This window comes from Natrix helvetica (genome assembly GCF_964273705.1).
Source record: "Natrix helvetica genome assembly, chromosome: 7".
Taxonomy (NCBI): Eukaryota; Metazoa; Chordata; class Lepidosauria; order Squamata; family Natricidae; genus Natrix; species Natrix helvetica.
Window position 1 is genome coordinate 14,296,984 of NC_138558.1, and position 14,382 is coordinate 14,311,365.

Sequence of the window (14,382 nt, forward strand, 5' to 3'; positions counted from 1 at the left end):
TTTATGGGGATGCTGACTTCATTTTCCAGCTGCCCACACTGCCAAAAGCACCAAAACCTGGTTCAATGACCGTGGGATTACTGTGCTTGATTGGCCAGCAAACTCGCCTGACCTGAACCCCATAGAGAATCTATGGGGCATTGTCAAGAGAAAGATGAGAGACATGAGACTAAACAATGCAGAAGAACTGAAGGCCGCTATTGAAGCATCCTGGTCTTCCATAACACCTCAGCAGTGCCACAGGCTGATAGCTTCCATGCCACGCCACATTGAGGCAGTAATTGCTGCAAAAGGGGCCCAAACCAAGTATTGAGTACATATGCATGCTTATACTTTTCAGAGGTCTGATATTGTTCTATGTACAATCCTTGTTTTATTGATTGCATGTAATATTCTAATTTTCTGAGATGGTGGATTTGGGGTTTTCATGAGTTGTACGCCATAATCATCACAATTATGACAAATCACGGCTTGAACTATCTTGCTTTGCATGTAATGAGTCTTACCTCATATATTAGTTTCACCTTTTATGTTGCATTACTGAAATAAATGAACTTTTGCACGATATTCTAATTTTTCGAGTTTCACCTGTATATAAGCATATCCCAAAACACTCACATTCCAAAGTAGGTCATTCAGTAATCCATCTTCTAAAGCCTCCACAGTTTGCAGGTTGGTCTTCAGAAGGAACACTGCTGACTTTGATCAAAAGATGTTGCTTATTTCATTATCGTCCCAAAGGTGCTTTTTTTTCAAGTGTCAGCTGGACTTTCTGGTTTTTCTTTGAAGATGTTTTGCTTCTCATCCAAGAAACTTCTTCAGCTCTGACTGGATTGGTGGGGAATGGGAGGATTTACTGGAAAAATGGAATAATCCTTCCATTTTCAGTTAATGTATGGTTGAATGTATTGGGCAAACTTAGAAAATGATCAATAATCTTAGAATTTAGAAAATGATCAATAATCAAGTTAAGGATATTGTGTGAATAATCTGTCAGAGATAAAAAGCATTTTGTCCTGTTGTTTTCAAGTACAGCTCTCTAGGGCCAATCAATTTCCTCTAGATATCATACATACAGGATCTAGGCTGATTTTAAGAAAGATCTCTGGGGAAGAAAAAAAATCTCAAAACATTATTAATGATGAGGAAAAAGAAAGCTCAGGGTTACTTCTATTGGGGGGGGGGGGTGGAGAAGCTTCAATCTGGCATTTGGGAAAAATAGTTCAAATAGTTCTTGAAACCCTGCCTTAATGAACTCACTAATAAATGGGTGCTAAAGTTTGGGCTTATTCCATTTCCAAAATTTAGCACTGTATCTTAGTATCTTATTCTTTATTCTTTATCATTTTTGTGAATCTTTCTTTCCAGGATGCACTGCTTGAAAGGATCTAATACTAAGAAAGAATGAAGCCAAACCAAACAACAAAGTTCTGGGTTTAAATGTTACCCTTAGCTGGCGTTGCTCTTGTGGCTTGCAAACCATGATTTGTGGCTTAGTATAATGTGCAAACTCAGCCAGTGTGAACGAGAGTTGTGGGTTTCCGAGTTGAGTTCAGATGGACTTGTGAATAATATTTGACATGCCAGACGCATTGCAAACCTTGCTACTAGAATAAGAGATTTAAAAAGATGTTTTTTTCTCTTCATCCAAATGCCAAAACAGAAAGGCTCTAAGACGTATCTTGTTTTCATGCAAATGGAATTCCAAGCCACCCCAAGATTTATACTTTGCAGGGGTTATTTATAGTCTACCATTCCTAGCAGAAGCTGCCTATACCTTTATTTAAAAAAAAATTTTTTAATGTAGTTCTCCCCATAAATGCTAATAAGTCCCCTGCTTATTAAATTCCATTCCCTCCAAGCAGAGTGCAGGGAGTTGATCTAAAACACTAGTTAATCAGACTTTACATAAGTAATGTTTTAACTATGGAATAGCTCCTTGTTTGCTTGGAAAGCCACAAAACCCCCGAGAGGAAATGTAGCAGAATGGTGGGAGGACTGAAACCAGGAAACTCATGACCTCATCTTTTCCGCCTGGCGCGGATTGGTGGGCTGGTATCTGGACTACAGTTTAAATTCAGAGGTCTGCAGATGGAAAGCAGAAGAGGAGAGTGAGTGGAACTAGACAGAAGTGACTTCAGCATTGCTTTGAGCTTCACTAACATAGCTGCAGATTGCTGACTGAGGATCTGAGCATCACTCCAGGTAATGAATTGTCTGTCTTTCTTACCTGTTACTTTCAAGGCTGCGCTGCAATTTATTAAGGGGAAAGCATCCTGGCAGTATGCTAGAGACCGTTTCCACTGATTGGGGGGGGGGGGAGCATTTTTCCTGAAATAGATTCAGTTCCAGCAACAGTGCTGTTTGCATAGCATCTGGGAGCAGATTTAAAGATACAGGGACGAAAACAAAAATACAAATGGCTCTTTCTTAAGTTACCCCTTTGGGGGGGGGGGGGTCAAATTGCTTCATGTTTTTTGGCTCAAAATGGCTTATGGTCTGCATTCTGCTGTCTCTAGTGCTAAATTGCAGAAGTGGAGAGGGGGTTATGAGTAGAACAGATTGCATGATAGTTGGGATGTTGGCAAACGCTCCTTCCTTGTGTGGGTCTCGCCCTTCCTCTACCTCACAAGACTGTTGTTAGAAGTAACATGGGAAGGCACTGAAGTGAGTTGGAAGAGGAAGACAAGCCTTAAGTTTATCTTGATTTGGATAACTAGGATTATCAACTGCTGCTTTTCATCAGGGGTCCTATTTCTTAAACAGTAGCATCTGAAATCTCCAGCAGCCGCATACTTTGCTCCCTACTCTGCTGTTAAAAGGCAAAAATAGCCATCATATTAAGATAATTTAGTAATCTAGGGGAAATCATGCAGTGTATAAGTGTTCAAGAATATTTTCTTATCTGATACATCCTGATATCAGAGGACCGATGAATCCGGATATAAGTTAAACCCTCACAGCTCCATCCCAGAAGGGTTCAAATTCTTGCTTGTCTCCATGTCTTATACAGCATTTATTTATCTAGCAAAGTATTTCTGGCTAAAAATGTTGCATTTAATGTCCATAAAAATCATTGGCTCTCTATCCTCGACGGGCTCTTTGGGAGTATTACTCACTTATAATTTGGTGCAGTGTTTTCACATTGATTTTTGCTTTTAGCACAAGTGCTCATTAACCTTGTAAGAGGAAGGGCAATGCATAAGGAAGGATGCCAGCTCCCCCATCAATCTGGCTCCTGATACTGTCTTCCACCATGATTCATCAATTTCTCATGTGTCTCTTGAGTCCTGATTCATCAGCTTTTTTTTCCAAAGTTACCCATAACAGTGTAATCCTATCTGACTCGGAAATCTTTTCAAAATGCTTTAGAAGAAAGGACCCAGTCAAATTGATGGTATTGCTGCTAAAGCATTACTATTATGCTTGAATTAAATTTCTATTCGTATGCATATGTCAGGCAACCAGAGGCAGAAGAAATACCAATTTGTTGCAACCTTCTTTCCCGGTATTTCCATTAAGTTTTCAAATATCTGCCTTTGAATTGTTTCATAATATACTCTCACTTTTCCTCTTTCTTCCCAAGAGACTGCATCCTCCTGCTGCAGTAGCAACATCTAAAATTCCTGAATTATGATCAGCATTGAAATGTGTTTCAAATTGTTCTCCTTTTGTGCACAGATAATAGAATTGTTGAACTGAATATTGGTTATCCGCAATAAGTAAGGAGTTGCTACATCCCACATTAACAAATAAATACCCAAGCATCTTTTAAAAACATTTAGTATGTTTCTTACAATCTTAAGATATTATCAAAGGAAAATATACTTCTTTCGCATGTGTTGGATTTTTCACAGAATGTTTATGCTGGAAATAAGAGGTTATTTATTCCTATGTGATAGTGTGTTCCTAAGCAGAGATGCTTATGAACATACTATTTAGCACTTCAATGAAAAGACTAACCAATATTATTTTATTCTGTGTGCCCAAAATATAATGCTATGTTTAGAAACGGAGCCTTTTTTCTATATGTACTCTATTACTATATTTGTTGGTTTCTATTTTTTTTCCTACCTTTTTGTGTTCTAAAGCAATAACATTATCCAACAAAACCTGGGTCGTTGCATTTATGGAATGTTGTGGAAATGCATGCATTTCCATCAAGCTAATCTGCACTCAATTGTAATATATACTTTGCCAAAATGTTTCAAACCATGGTTGGTTGAACCAGCTGCAGTGGACTACTCTGCACATAAAATAATGGCAGAATGAGTGAGTTCCCACTTCACGTTAAATGAAAAGCAAGCACCTCAGCTTATGGCTTGGTGGGTTTTATAAATCAGGTTGCAAACTTTCATAGATCGATAATATGGTGGAATAAGGGGAACCTTTCCTCTCTCCATTTTCATCCTTTTTATTTCTGCTTCTTCAAATCTCAGCCAGGTGAGGTGTTCTGGTAGAGATGAAAGAGAGTGATAAATATAGAGAGAACTAGAAGGCAGTGACAGTCCACAACTTTTTAGGTGGACTATTATTATTATTATTATTTTTGGTTTAAGAAGGTATCATCTAGAAAAGCTTTATCAACATTGCAGAACTGCTAATGCAGTTCATTAGCAGATGTCTGATCAATCCAATGAGACCTTCAGTCTGGAGTTACTGTTTACATATATTTACATATACAGTTTGTAAAACACAGGCAAATGAATTGTTATTGTTGTTTTGGAACAGGAATCTTACCAAGCATTTGCAAACTATTCCACAAGGATCTGTCGTCATGAAAATTGCGGTGCTTGTCTTGTGTCTTTTCACTGTTGCCTTTGCCTTACCAGTAAGTATGCTATGCATTTACCAAGTCAATCAAGACTTCCTTCGTGAAGCAAAAAGGAATCAATGTTGTCTGTTTTTTTTCTCTTCTTCTTAAAGATCAGCCAATCGAGACATCATGACGATTCTATGAGTGCAGAAAGTAAACATGTAAGTGTGGATTGTATGTGTGCGGGGAATTACTTTTGTTGCGATCTTTATTGAACCTCATTCAGTTCAAGTGGATCCAGATTGCCTATGTTTCTTACCTAAAAGTTTAAACATATGGGGGGTTTAAGATACACTTAGTAAATTCTAACAATAAAAAGCAGTCAAGAATTGGACATTCTCTTGCTTCAAATCCTAATATTTTACGGTCATTTGGAATTTCCTTCTTCACATTTTCTACTTACTAGAATTAAGCCTAAGTGTGTATAGCTAGGGGAGAAACAATACAGCATCCTCAATTGTTCCCGGTTTGCATCTGTGTGTAAACACACACACACTTTTCAGACCTAATCCTCTAGGCATCAATTTCATTGAGTGAGACAATTGACAATACCTTTCACTCTAAAAAAAATGGTCCTACCGCTAAAAGATGTGGAGACTCTAGAAAGAATGCAGAGAAGAGCAACAAAGATGATTAGGGGACTGGAGACTAAAACATATGAAGAACGGTTGCAGGAACTGGGTAGGTCTAGTTTAATAGAAAGAAGAACTAGGGGAGACATGATAGCAGTGTTCTAATATCTCAGGGCTTGCCACAAAGAAGAGGGAGTCAAGCTATTTTCCAAGGCACCTGAGGGCAGGACAAGAAGCAATGGGTGGAAACTAATCAAGGAGAGAAGCAACTTAGAATTGAGGAGACATTTCCTGACAGTTGAAACAATCAGTGGAATAACTTGCCTCCAGAAGTTGTGAATGCCCCAACACTGGAAGTCTTTAAGAAGATGTTGGATAGCCATATGTCTGAAACGGCATAGGGTTTCCTGTCTAGCCAGGGGGTTGGACTAGAAGACCTCCAAGGTCCCTTCCAACTCTGCTATTCTATCGTATTGTAAAAGGATTGCAATCCTTTTATTAAATGCATTTATTTGGGCCACACTTCTCCCAAACTTTTTTAAAAAAAAAAACTCTCCCTTTTTTACAATCCTGTAATCCTTTCCCCAAACTTCAAGGTGTCTATTTCTTGGTTACTAAGGCTGTTCTTTTTGTATCTTTCCAAACTATTTTTTTTAAAAGCTATAACCTACACTACCTGAATTCTTGCTAATAGGCACTTCCTGCATTATTTTAGACCTCTTTTCTAATTATTCTTAACACTGATTTTAATATTTTTCCCCAAACGTTTTAGGAGAATGACGTTAGATAGCACGATGGCAATTAGATCCTCCTAACTATTTCCCCTCTGTTGTAGGGATCCTTATACCGAGCCTTAGGTCCTTGCCCTTCAGTGGTGACCAAGCGTTGAAATGTGACATGCTAAATTCTAATGTTTTTGTATTGTTGTAGGACTCCAGAGAAAATGAAGCTCACGCACACCACCATCGGCACCACGATTCACACAGCCATGAGCACAGCCATGAGCATGGAAGCAGCCACGAGCATAGTCAAGAGTCACCAGAACACCATAGTAAAGAGTCTTCTGAACTGGTATGCAACTCATCTTCTCTGATGAACTATTAGGAGATTTCCTCAACCTGGCAGCTTCTGGATGTGCCTATAAACCCAGATGGCATGGTTTGAGATCTGGGGATTATGGAGTTGCAAGTCCAATAACTTGGAAAGCTCTAGAGCAGTGTTTCTCAAACTTGGCGACTTTAAGTCCTGTGGACTTCAACTCCCAGAATCCCCCAGCCAGCATAGCTGGCTGGGGAATTCTGGGAGTTGAAGTCCACAGGACTTAAAGTCGCCAAGTTTGAGAAACACTGCTCTAGAGTGAGAAAAGCCCCCCCCCCCCCCAAAAAAAGCAACATCGTAAAAAGAAATGTTGTAGTGGGAACATCAAGCGAAAATGGGACACAAATTACTTGTCAGTCATGGTCAAACTAGGTCTGATGAGACTTAGTGCAAGATATTTTACCCGTTATTCTATTTAACTGCAACCGTCATAAATATGAGTCCGTTGCTAAGCATCTGAATTTTTATCATGTGACCATGGAGATGCAGCAACGGTCGTAAGTGTGAAATATGGTCAAAAATCTTTTTTCCCCAGTGCTGTTGTAACTTCAAATGGTCACTAAATGAACTGATAAGTCCAGGACTACCTGTAGTAGTGAATTCCCTAAGCTTTAATTGGGCTGGTTTCCTTTTATGTTATGTGTTCCAAATCCACTGCTCATTTTTACAGCACTTTTATTTCATTTTCAGAACTCTCAGTCTTTGGAAGACCAGGATGAGATCACTGAGCAACAGGTCAGTTTAACTCAACATGTCTCTGCACATTTGAACCCACCCACAGAAGATAATGAATGCAAGTTTATTTTGCATCAGCCATTCTTCCCAATAATTGCTGATCTCCAATGGTGGGATTCAGCCGGTTCGCATCTATTCGGGAGAACCGGTTGTTAACTTTCTAAGCAGTTCGGAGAACCGGTTGTTGGAAGAAATCTCATTGTGTTTCTTTCCACTTTACAGGGCTAGTCCTGTAAGGAAGGCAGGAAGGAAACATTCTGGTGTTGTTTGTAGCCTTATCTTTATTGCCCTGCTTACAGAAACTGCCTCTCCGGTTAACCCTTATTTCATTGTAACAGCTAAGACGAAGCGCCCATCGATGTGAGTGACATTGAGTTGGCCATGCCCACCCAGTCACATGACCACTGAGCCACGCCTATGCAGCTGGTCATTAGAGCAGAGACCCGGTTGTTAAATTATTTGAATCCCACCACTGCTGCAGATACCTTGGTGGTATCTGCAGGGTTTGGTCAAAACAGTCAAGATGGTAACCACAACTGGTATTTATATGCAAACAAATCAGGCCAAGCTTTGATCACCCTATTGTGACAAACCAACTTGACTGTATTTGTAGCCTCCTTTGTATCGGGTGAAAAAGGAGACAGGAGTAATTCACCCTTGATAGTTGTGCAGAAAAAAGTTCCATAGATTTCATTTGCATTGTAAAAAAGTAACGCCTGAGAGTAACAGGCAAACAGATTCATAATAAGTCAGGTTTATGTATATTGTGCATTGGTTTTGGTTTCAAAATCCAAATTTTAATAGTTTAGGAGATATATACTGTATATATACATCTCCTAAACTATTAAAGGATTCAAATACCCCTTGAGACGATTTTGCATACCAACTAGGAGGAGCCTACATATTGAATTTTGTACCAGCTGTAGCTTCTGGATAGTTTTAAGAAATCCAAATAGAGATCCTTTAGAAAGCCTGTAAATCGCATCACACTCATGTCGGAAGAACCAAGGTGCTTTCAGGTTGAAAGGATTAGCCAATGACATCACCATCTCCCAGAGGACACCCAATTGGAGGCCCCTTTCATGCCCCAGCAGGAGCTGGAGCGAAGGATTGGAGCTCACCCTGTCCCATGGCAGCAGTCGGGTCTCAAACGTGGGCTTACTGCTTATCAGCCAAGCATCCTAATCAAATGAGCCACCGTGCGCATTTAATTAATTAATTAATTAATTAATTAATTAATTAATTTGATTTCTAGACCGCCCCCTCTCCCCGAAGGGACTCGGGGCGGTGTACAGGTACCGAATTAAAAAACCTTACAAATAATCATAAATATAATTAAAAACGAATTAAACGTTAAACCCCTGTACAAATTTATAAAAGTTAAAAACTAAGCCTAAAACCAAAATTTAAAAATACAGCCTGGGGTGGGAGAGCTGGAATTAGGCCAAGCCGGCTAGATTAAATAGGTGGGTTTTGAGCTTCTTACGGAAGGAGCGGAGGTCCGTGGTTGTTCTAATATCAGGGGGAAGGTCATTCCAGAGGGTCGGGCCCATCACAGAGAAGGCCCTTCCCCTGGGCGTCGCCCGCTGGCACAGCCTAGTGGACGGCACCTGGAGGAGTCCCTCTCTGTGTGAGCGAATCGGCCGAAGGGATGTATGGGGCAGGATACGATCCCTCAAATAACTAGGCCCTGTGCCATGGAACGCTTTGAAGATGATAATCAGCACCTTGAAACGCACCCGAAAAGCTACAGGTAGCCAGTGCAGCCCGCGCAGGAGAGGTGTTACGTGGGAGTATCTAGCAACTCCCAAGACTGCCCGCGCGGCCGCATTCTGAACCAACTGCAGTCTTCGGGTGCATCTCAAGGGGAGCCCCATGTAGAGAGCGTTACAGTAGTCCAGCCGGGACGTCACAGGCGCATGGGTGACTGTGCGAAGGGCGTTCCGGTCCAATAGGGGACGCAATTGGCGCACCAGGCAAACCTGGTGAAACGCCCCCCTTGCCACGGCTGTCACATGGTTGTCCATTGACAGCCGGGCATCTAGGAGGACGCCCAAATTGCGTACCCGATCCACAGGGGCCAGATGTTTGCCCCCAATGGCCAGTGATGGAATCAGCTGGTTGAACCGGGGTGCCGGTAGCCACAGCCACTCCGTCTTGGACGGGTTGAGCTTGAGTCTGTTACTTCCCATCCAGATCCGTACGGCTTCCAGACACCGGGACATCACTTTGACGGCATCGTTGGGGTGGTTCGGGGTAGAGATGTATAGCTGGATATCATCCGCGTACAGATGGTAGTCTACCCCGAACCCACGAATGATCTCGCCCAGCGGCTTCATATATGTATTGAACAGGAGAGGCAAGAGGACCGACCCCTGTGGCACCCCACAAGTGAGCAGCCTCGAGGTCGACCTCTGCCCCCCTGCCAATACAAATTGCATTCGGCCAGAGACGTAGGAGGAGAACCACCGCAGAACGGTGCCCCTCACCCCCAGCCCCTCCAGTCGATGCAGTAGGATACCATGGTCGATGGTATCAAAAGCCGCCGAGAGGTCTAGTAGGACCAGGATGGAGGAGCAACCCAATTTAGATTATATCATTTATCTAAAATTTAAAATACTTGAGAGTATAGCAATAACAATAGCACTTAGAGTTATATACCGCTTAACAGTGCTTTAAGAGAGCCCTCACAGTCCTTTCTAAGCGGTTTGCAGAGTCAGCCTATTGCCCCCAACTATATGAGTCCTCATTTTACCGACCTCAGAAGGATGAAAGGCTGGGTCAACCTTGAGCCTGGTGAGATTCGAACTGCCTGCAGTACTGCATTCTAACCACTGCGCCACCTCTATAGCTATAGCCATCGGATTCTTGTTGCTGCCAACTAGTGGACAAAAGACATTCTGCATTTGCTCTGGGATATTACCCTCAAGTTTCCAAGGTTCTCATCCTGGTGTTTGGCACTGAAAACTAGCTGCCCGATTTCAATTTCTTGAGTTTGTGTAGCATCTTCACCAGGTGTGTCCAACCCTAAAACAAAGTATGTCCTTGTGCAAGTGGCGTAACCAAGTTGCATTGATTTTCTTGCAGACTCTTTTGGCTTCTTCCAGCAAAAGTCATGAAGATGATGATGATGACCATAGTGATGGTTCCAAAGACGATGATCATTCCGATTCAGACGAGTCCGATGAGTCTCATGAAACCTTCACTGACCCTCCCACTGAGGCTCCCTACACTGATTCCGTCACTAACAGGGGAGACGTCCCGTCTGATGAATTCAGGCCAAACGTTGACTACATGAGTTTGGGGAGGTCTGGAAAGGTAAATGCCAGTTGATGGCTTTCTTTTATTGCTTCACTCACATAAGTGGAGGGAGAACTTGAGATGGCCCAAAAGCTGGTCTATGAGAAGCACCTTTAGCTGCATCTGGATATCATCATCTGCTTTAAATCAAGCGATTTAAATGTTTGATTTCAAAGAACAAGACAACTCTCCTATCTAGAGCTGCACCACTCATTTATTAGGTCGCCATTCACACACATGATATTTTTGCCTGGAGGATTTTGAACTGCAGCTGCCAATGTTTGGTAGCTCTGGTTAATCATGGAAAATAATGTCTGAGGTGGTTGGTTGACTTTAAAATGTCATGCCAATTCCTCCTCCAATTCATCTTCCTTCCCCATCTTGTGGCGATTGGCACGGCCACCATTAAAACGCCCCTTGTCACACCAGTTTTTGATAGCTGGATGTGCAAAGGTTACATACTTGGATAACACTGTTTGTGGTTGCTGTGAAGAGACTCCCTGTAAATAAATATTATCTTGTATCTGAGAACTAGCAAGAGGAAGCAAGTTTTGAACAAATTCATTGGCTTAGAAAAACCTACTGCATTAATGCTATAAAAGTCCTACAAAATAAATATTGCAAAGCCTGGGGTGGAAGAAACAAGAAATTCAGCATTTCCTTGCTTTAATAATTAGTTGACATAATCATGCTTAGCTTTCATTTTTTTAACATCGACATGCCAGACACTTAGATATTTTTAATAACATTTGCAGTAAGTTTTCTGGTTTTTTTTAGCTGTAGACTAAAAGTTGTGGCCATCAAATGGTGTGTGGAAATTGTTTTGCTGCTTCATGTTTTACACCAATGTAATTCTTTGAGAGAAACATGGGGATTGTCACTGGTGTAAAAGGACATGAGTAGCCAATTTATGTTAAGTAGCCACTTCTCATATTAAGAAAACTTAGCTTCAGCTCATGAAAAACGCAAAAGCATTATCACAAAAGATTAACTGGTGTCAACAGAAACCAGTTATTTTTAATTTCAACAAAATTAAAAATAATAATAGAGGTTGTTGAAATTAATATTGTACATATCTGAGGCAGTATATTATTTAAGTCTTCTTTGTCCTTTATCATCCATTTTGCACTTTATTTGTATCACACCAGGGATATTCTTTGTAGAAAAGTGGGGTACCAGAGCTAATTTGGTCTAATGGTTAAGGCACCAGGCTAGAAAACTAGAGACTGTGAGTTCTAGTTCCACCTTAGCCATGAAAGTCACTCTTTCTCAGCCCAACCCTGAGGAGTTGGGCTGAGAAAGAGGAGTTGTTGTGGGGAAAATATGAGGAGAAAGATGCACTGGATAAGTTTGCCACCTTGAGTTATTTTTAAAATATTAAAAGCAGGATACAAATAACTCATATTGATCGAATACCGTGTTTCCCCAAAAATAAGGCAGTGTCTTATTTTCTTTTGACCCCCGAATAAGCAATTGGCCTTATTCTGGGGAAGTCTTATTATTTTTGAGGTGCAGGAGGCAGCGGGCGTGGTCACCACATGGCTGGTGCTGTGTTGCAATATTTTCGGGGAAGGGTTTATTTTCAGGGGAGGGCTTATTTTAGCACATGCACTCAAAAGCCCGATTGGACTTCTTATCTGGGGAGGTCTTATTTTCAGGGAAACAGGGTAATTCCATGCTAGCTCAGGAATTCTGGGAGTTGAAGTCCACAGGTCATAAAAGAGCCACAGTTCCTCACACCCCTGCGTTAGAGCTTCTGAAAATACTACCCTCTAGCCTTGTGTAAGAAAGGAAAATCATTGTGGATCTTATATTATCGGTATTGTAGCTATTCCTCACGAGAGTGGAGCGGCCTTTGATGGTTTCTCTTGTGGACTTTTTCAGTTTGATTCCCAGGATGTGTCTGATGAAGTGGACAGCACCCCAGATGACGAGAGCCACGAAGATTCTAAGGCCCGTTCTCTGGAAAGCCACGAAAGCGATGACAAAAGTGACCTGAGGGACAGCAACGAAGTCCACAGTGCATCTCATGACATAAGTCTAGAGGACCACAGCCCAGAGAAACCCGAGAGTGTGGAGGACAGCAGTGACCACAGCAAAGCTGCCCTTTCCCTTGAAAGCACGGAAAGCAGAGAGCAGAAAAAAGATCACAGCGAGGAACTCCAACAGTTAGACAGCAATCCCGATGACGCCAGCAACCAAACTTTTGAAAGTGCCGAGAGTCACCACAGCTCTGAAGACCACCACAGTGTTGAGCATCACGATAGCGTTGAGGACAATGAGGTCATCCTCTAAAAGGGTAGAGTAAGAGGCCGATATTTATCTGAGGGAGCTCTCCAGACTTTTTGCATGTAAGGGCCCAACTAAGATCAAAGCCCAAGTCCTCCATCACCACCAATGTTTTTGTTTTGCTGAGTTGCGAGAGAGAGAGAGAAAGAGAGAGAGAGAGAGAAGGGCAACGCAACTTTGACTTGAATGTTCGCTCCCAATTATATACACACAATTCGGATTTCAGGCCGTAGCAATTTGTAACTAGCAGCAACTGTAAACAATGCTGCCCAATCCTCTTCATGTTTATTTGGCAGTCGATCTGATAGCTCTTCAGTAGAATTTGCTCCAGATAAACATGCTTAGGATAGTAGTGTTTTTAAATGAACAATAACAGTAGTCATGAGGATTAGAGAATATTAATGCCCTTCTTGGTGCATAAGTCCTGCTCTGTCTCACAGTCACTTGCTCTGAAGGAGAGAGGGAAAATGCGTGGGAAAAATCTAGTTTTACATTCCGGCTGATGTTTGCGTATCTTACAATGCTGTACTTCTGAAATGTTTAATATTGCAGTGTATATTTTGTTGACAGTTGTGAGTTAAATAAAGTGACAAAACTTTAGACCTTTTGTGTAGTGGTCTTGATGGGGTCTTGGGTTAGTCGTATGGGCGACCTCTAGTGGCTGTATTGTTATTGGGACAATGCAGGTAGTCGTGGACTTATAACCACAATTGGGACCAGAATTTCTGTTGCTAAGCAAAGCAGTCATTAAATGAGCCACGCCTGATTTTATGACTGTTTTTGCTATGGTTATACAAATAACCGCAGCTGTTAAATGAAACGAATCGTGTGGCCAGCTAGTTGGGAAGGTGGCAAAGGAGCAATCACAAACCCAGGGATGGTCTTCAAAAATTTTAGTTCTCTGCCCTGTTGCTAGGTGGGCGTGGCCATGGTGGCCATGACCTAGTCAGCCTCCTGCACCATGGAGGGAGGGGTCATTTGGCCCTCTCTGGGCTCCGGAGGCTATTCGAGCCTCCAGGAGGGCGAAAACCGCCTCCCCAAGCTCCGGAGGCCCATTGGAGGCTGGAAACTGATCCGTTTCTGGCCTTCCAGAGCTTCCAGTAAGCCTGTTTTTCGCCCTCCCTGAGCCTCCATGTGCACTCTGCACTTCCCTGCATCCAAAACGGGCCATGTGGCGACTCCTGAGAGGAGAGGGGCAGGGTGGGCGTAGCCATCCAGGAGTGGGATTTGGGGGTTCTCCAAACTGCACAGAATCTCAGTTAGAGGTTCTCCCGAACCCCTGCAAACCCCCAGCAGCCCACCCCTGAATCCCTGGACACTGGCAACTATTGTAAATACATGCTGGTTGCCAAGTGCCCAGATTTTGATCATGTGACTATGGGGATCTTGCCATGATCATAGTTATAAGGACCAGTCAGGAGTCACTTTATTCAGTGCTAGTAACTTCTAACAGTCGCTAAAGGCTGTAACTTGGAAGTGGTCTGTAAAGCAGAGGTCCCCAACGCCAGTCCGTGGGCATGCCAAAAACTAGGCCGCGCACACAAGTGAAGCCCCATCCATACGATGCAGGCA

At 42.2% G+C, this 14,382-nt stretch overlaps 1 protein-coding gene across 1 annotated transcript; it reads left to right on the forward strand.

Annotated features, from left to right (window-relative positions):
* The first annotated feature begins 2,048 nt into the window (after window positions 1–2,048).
* LOC309395711 (uncharacterized protein) lies at window positions 2,049–13,410 on the forward strand. Its single transcript, XM_081960188.1, has 7 exons — window positions 2,049–2,205; window positions 4,732–4,831; window positions 4,927–4,977; window positions 6,319–6,459; window positions 7,177–7,221; window positions 10,309–10,539; window positions 12,406–13,410. The coding sequence occupies exons 2-7, from the start codon at window positions 4,778–4,780 to the stop codon at window positions 12,814–12,816; spliced, it is 933 nt and encodes a 310-aa protein (XP_081816314.1). The 5' UTR covers window positions 2,049–2,205; window positions 4,732–4,777; the 3' UTR covers window positions 12,817–13,410.
* The last annotated feature ends 972 nt before the right edge of the window (window positions 13,411–14,382 follow it).

Excerpts from the sequence above, each read along its gene's own strand:
- LOC309395711 (XM_081960188.1), top strand. The coding sequence starts at position 4,778 with ATGAAAATTGCGGTGCTTGTCTTGTGTCTTTTCACTGTTGCCTTTGCC. Across the intron at positions 4,978-6,318 it reads TGAGTGCAGAAAGTAAACAT|GACTCCAGAGAAAATGAAGC; the intron begins GTAAGTGTGGAT and ends GTATTGTTGTAG. Across the intron at positions 6,460-7,176 it reads GTAAAGAGTCTTCTGAACTG|AACTCTCAGTCTTTGGAAGA; the intron begins GTATGCAACTCA and ends TTTCATTTTCAG.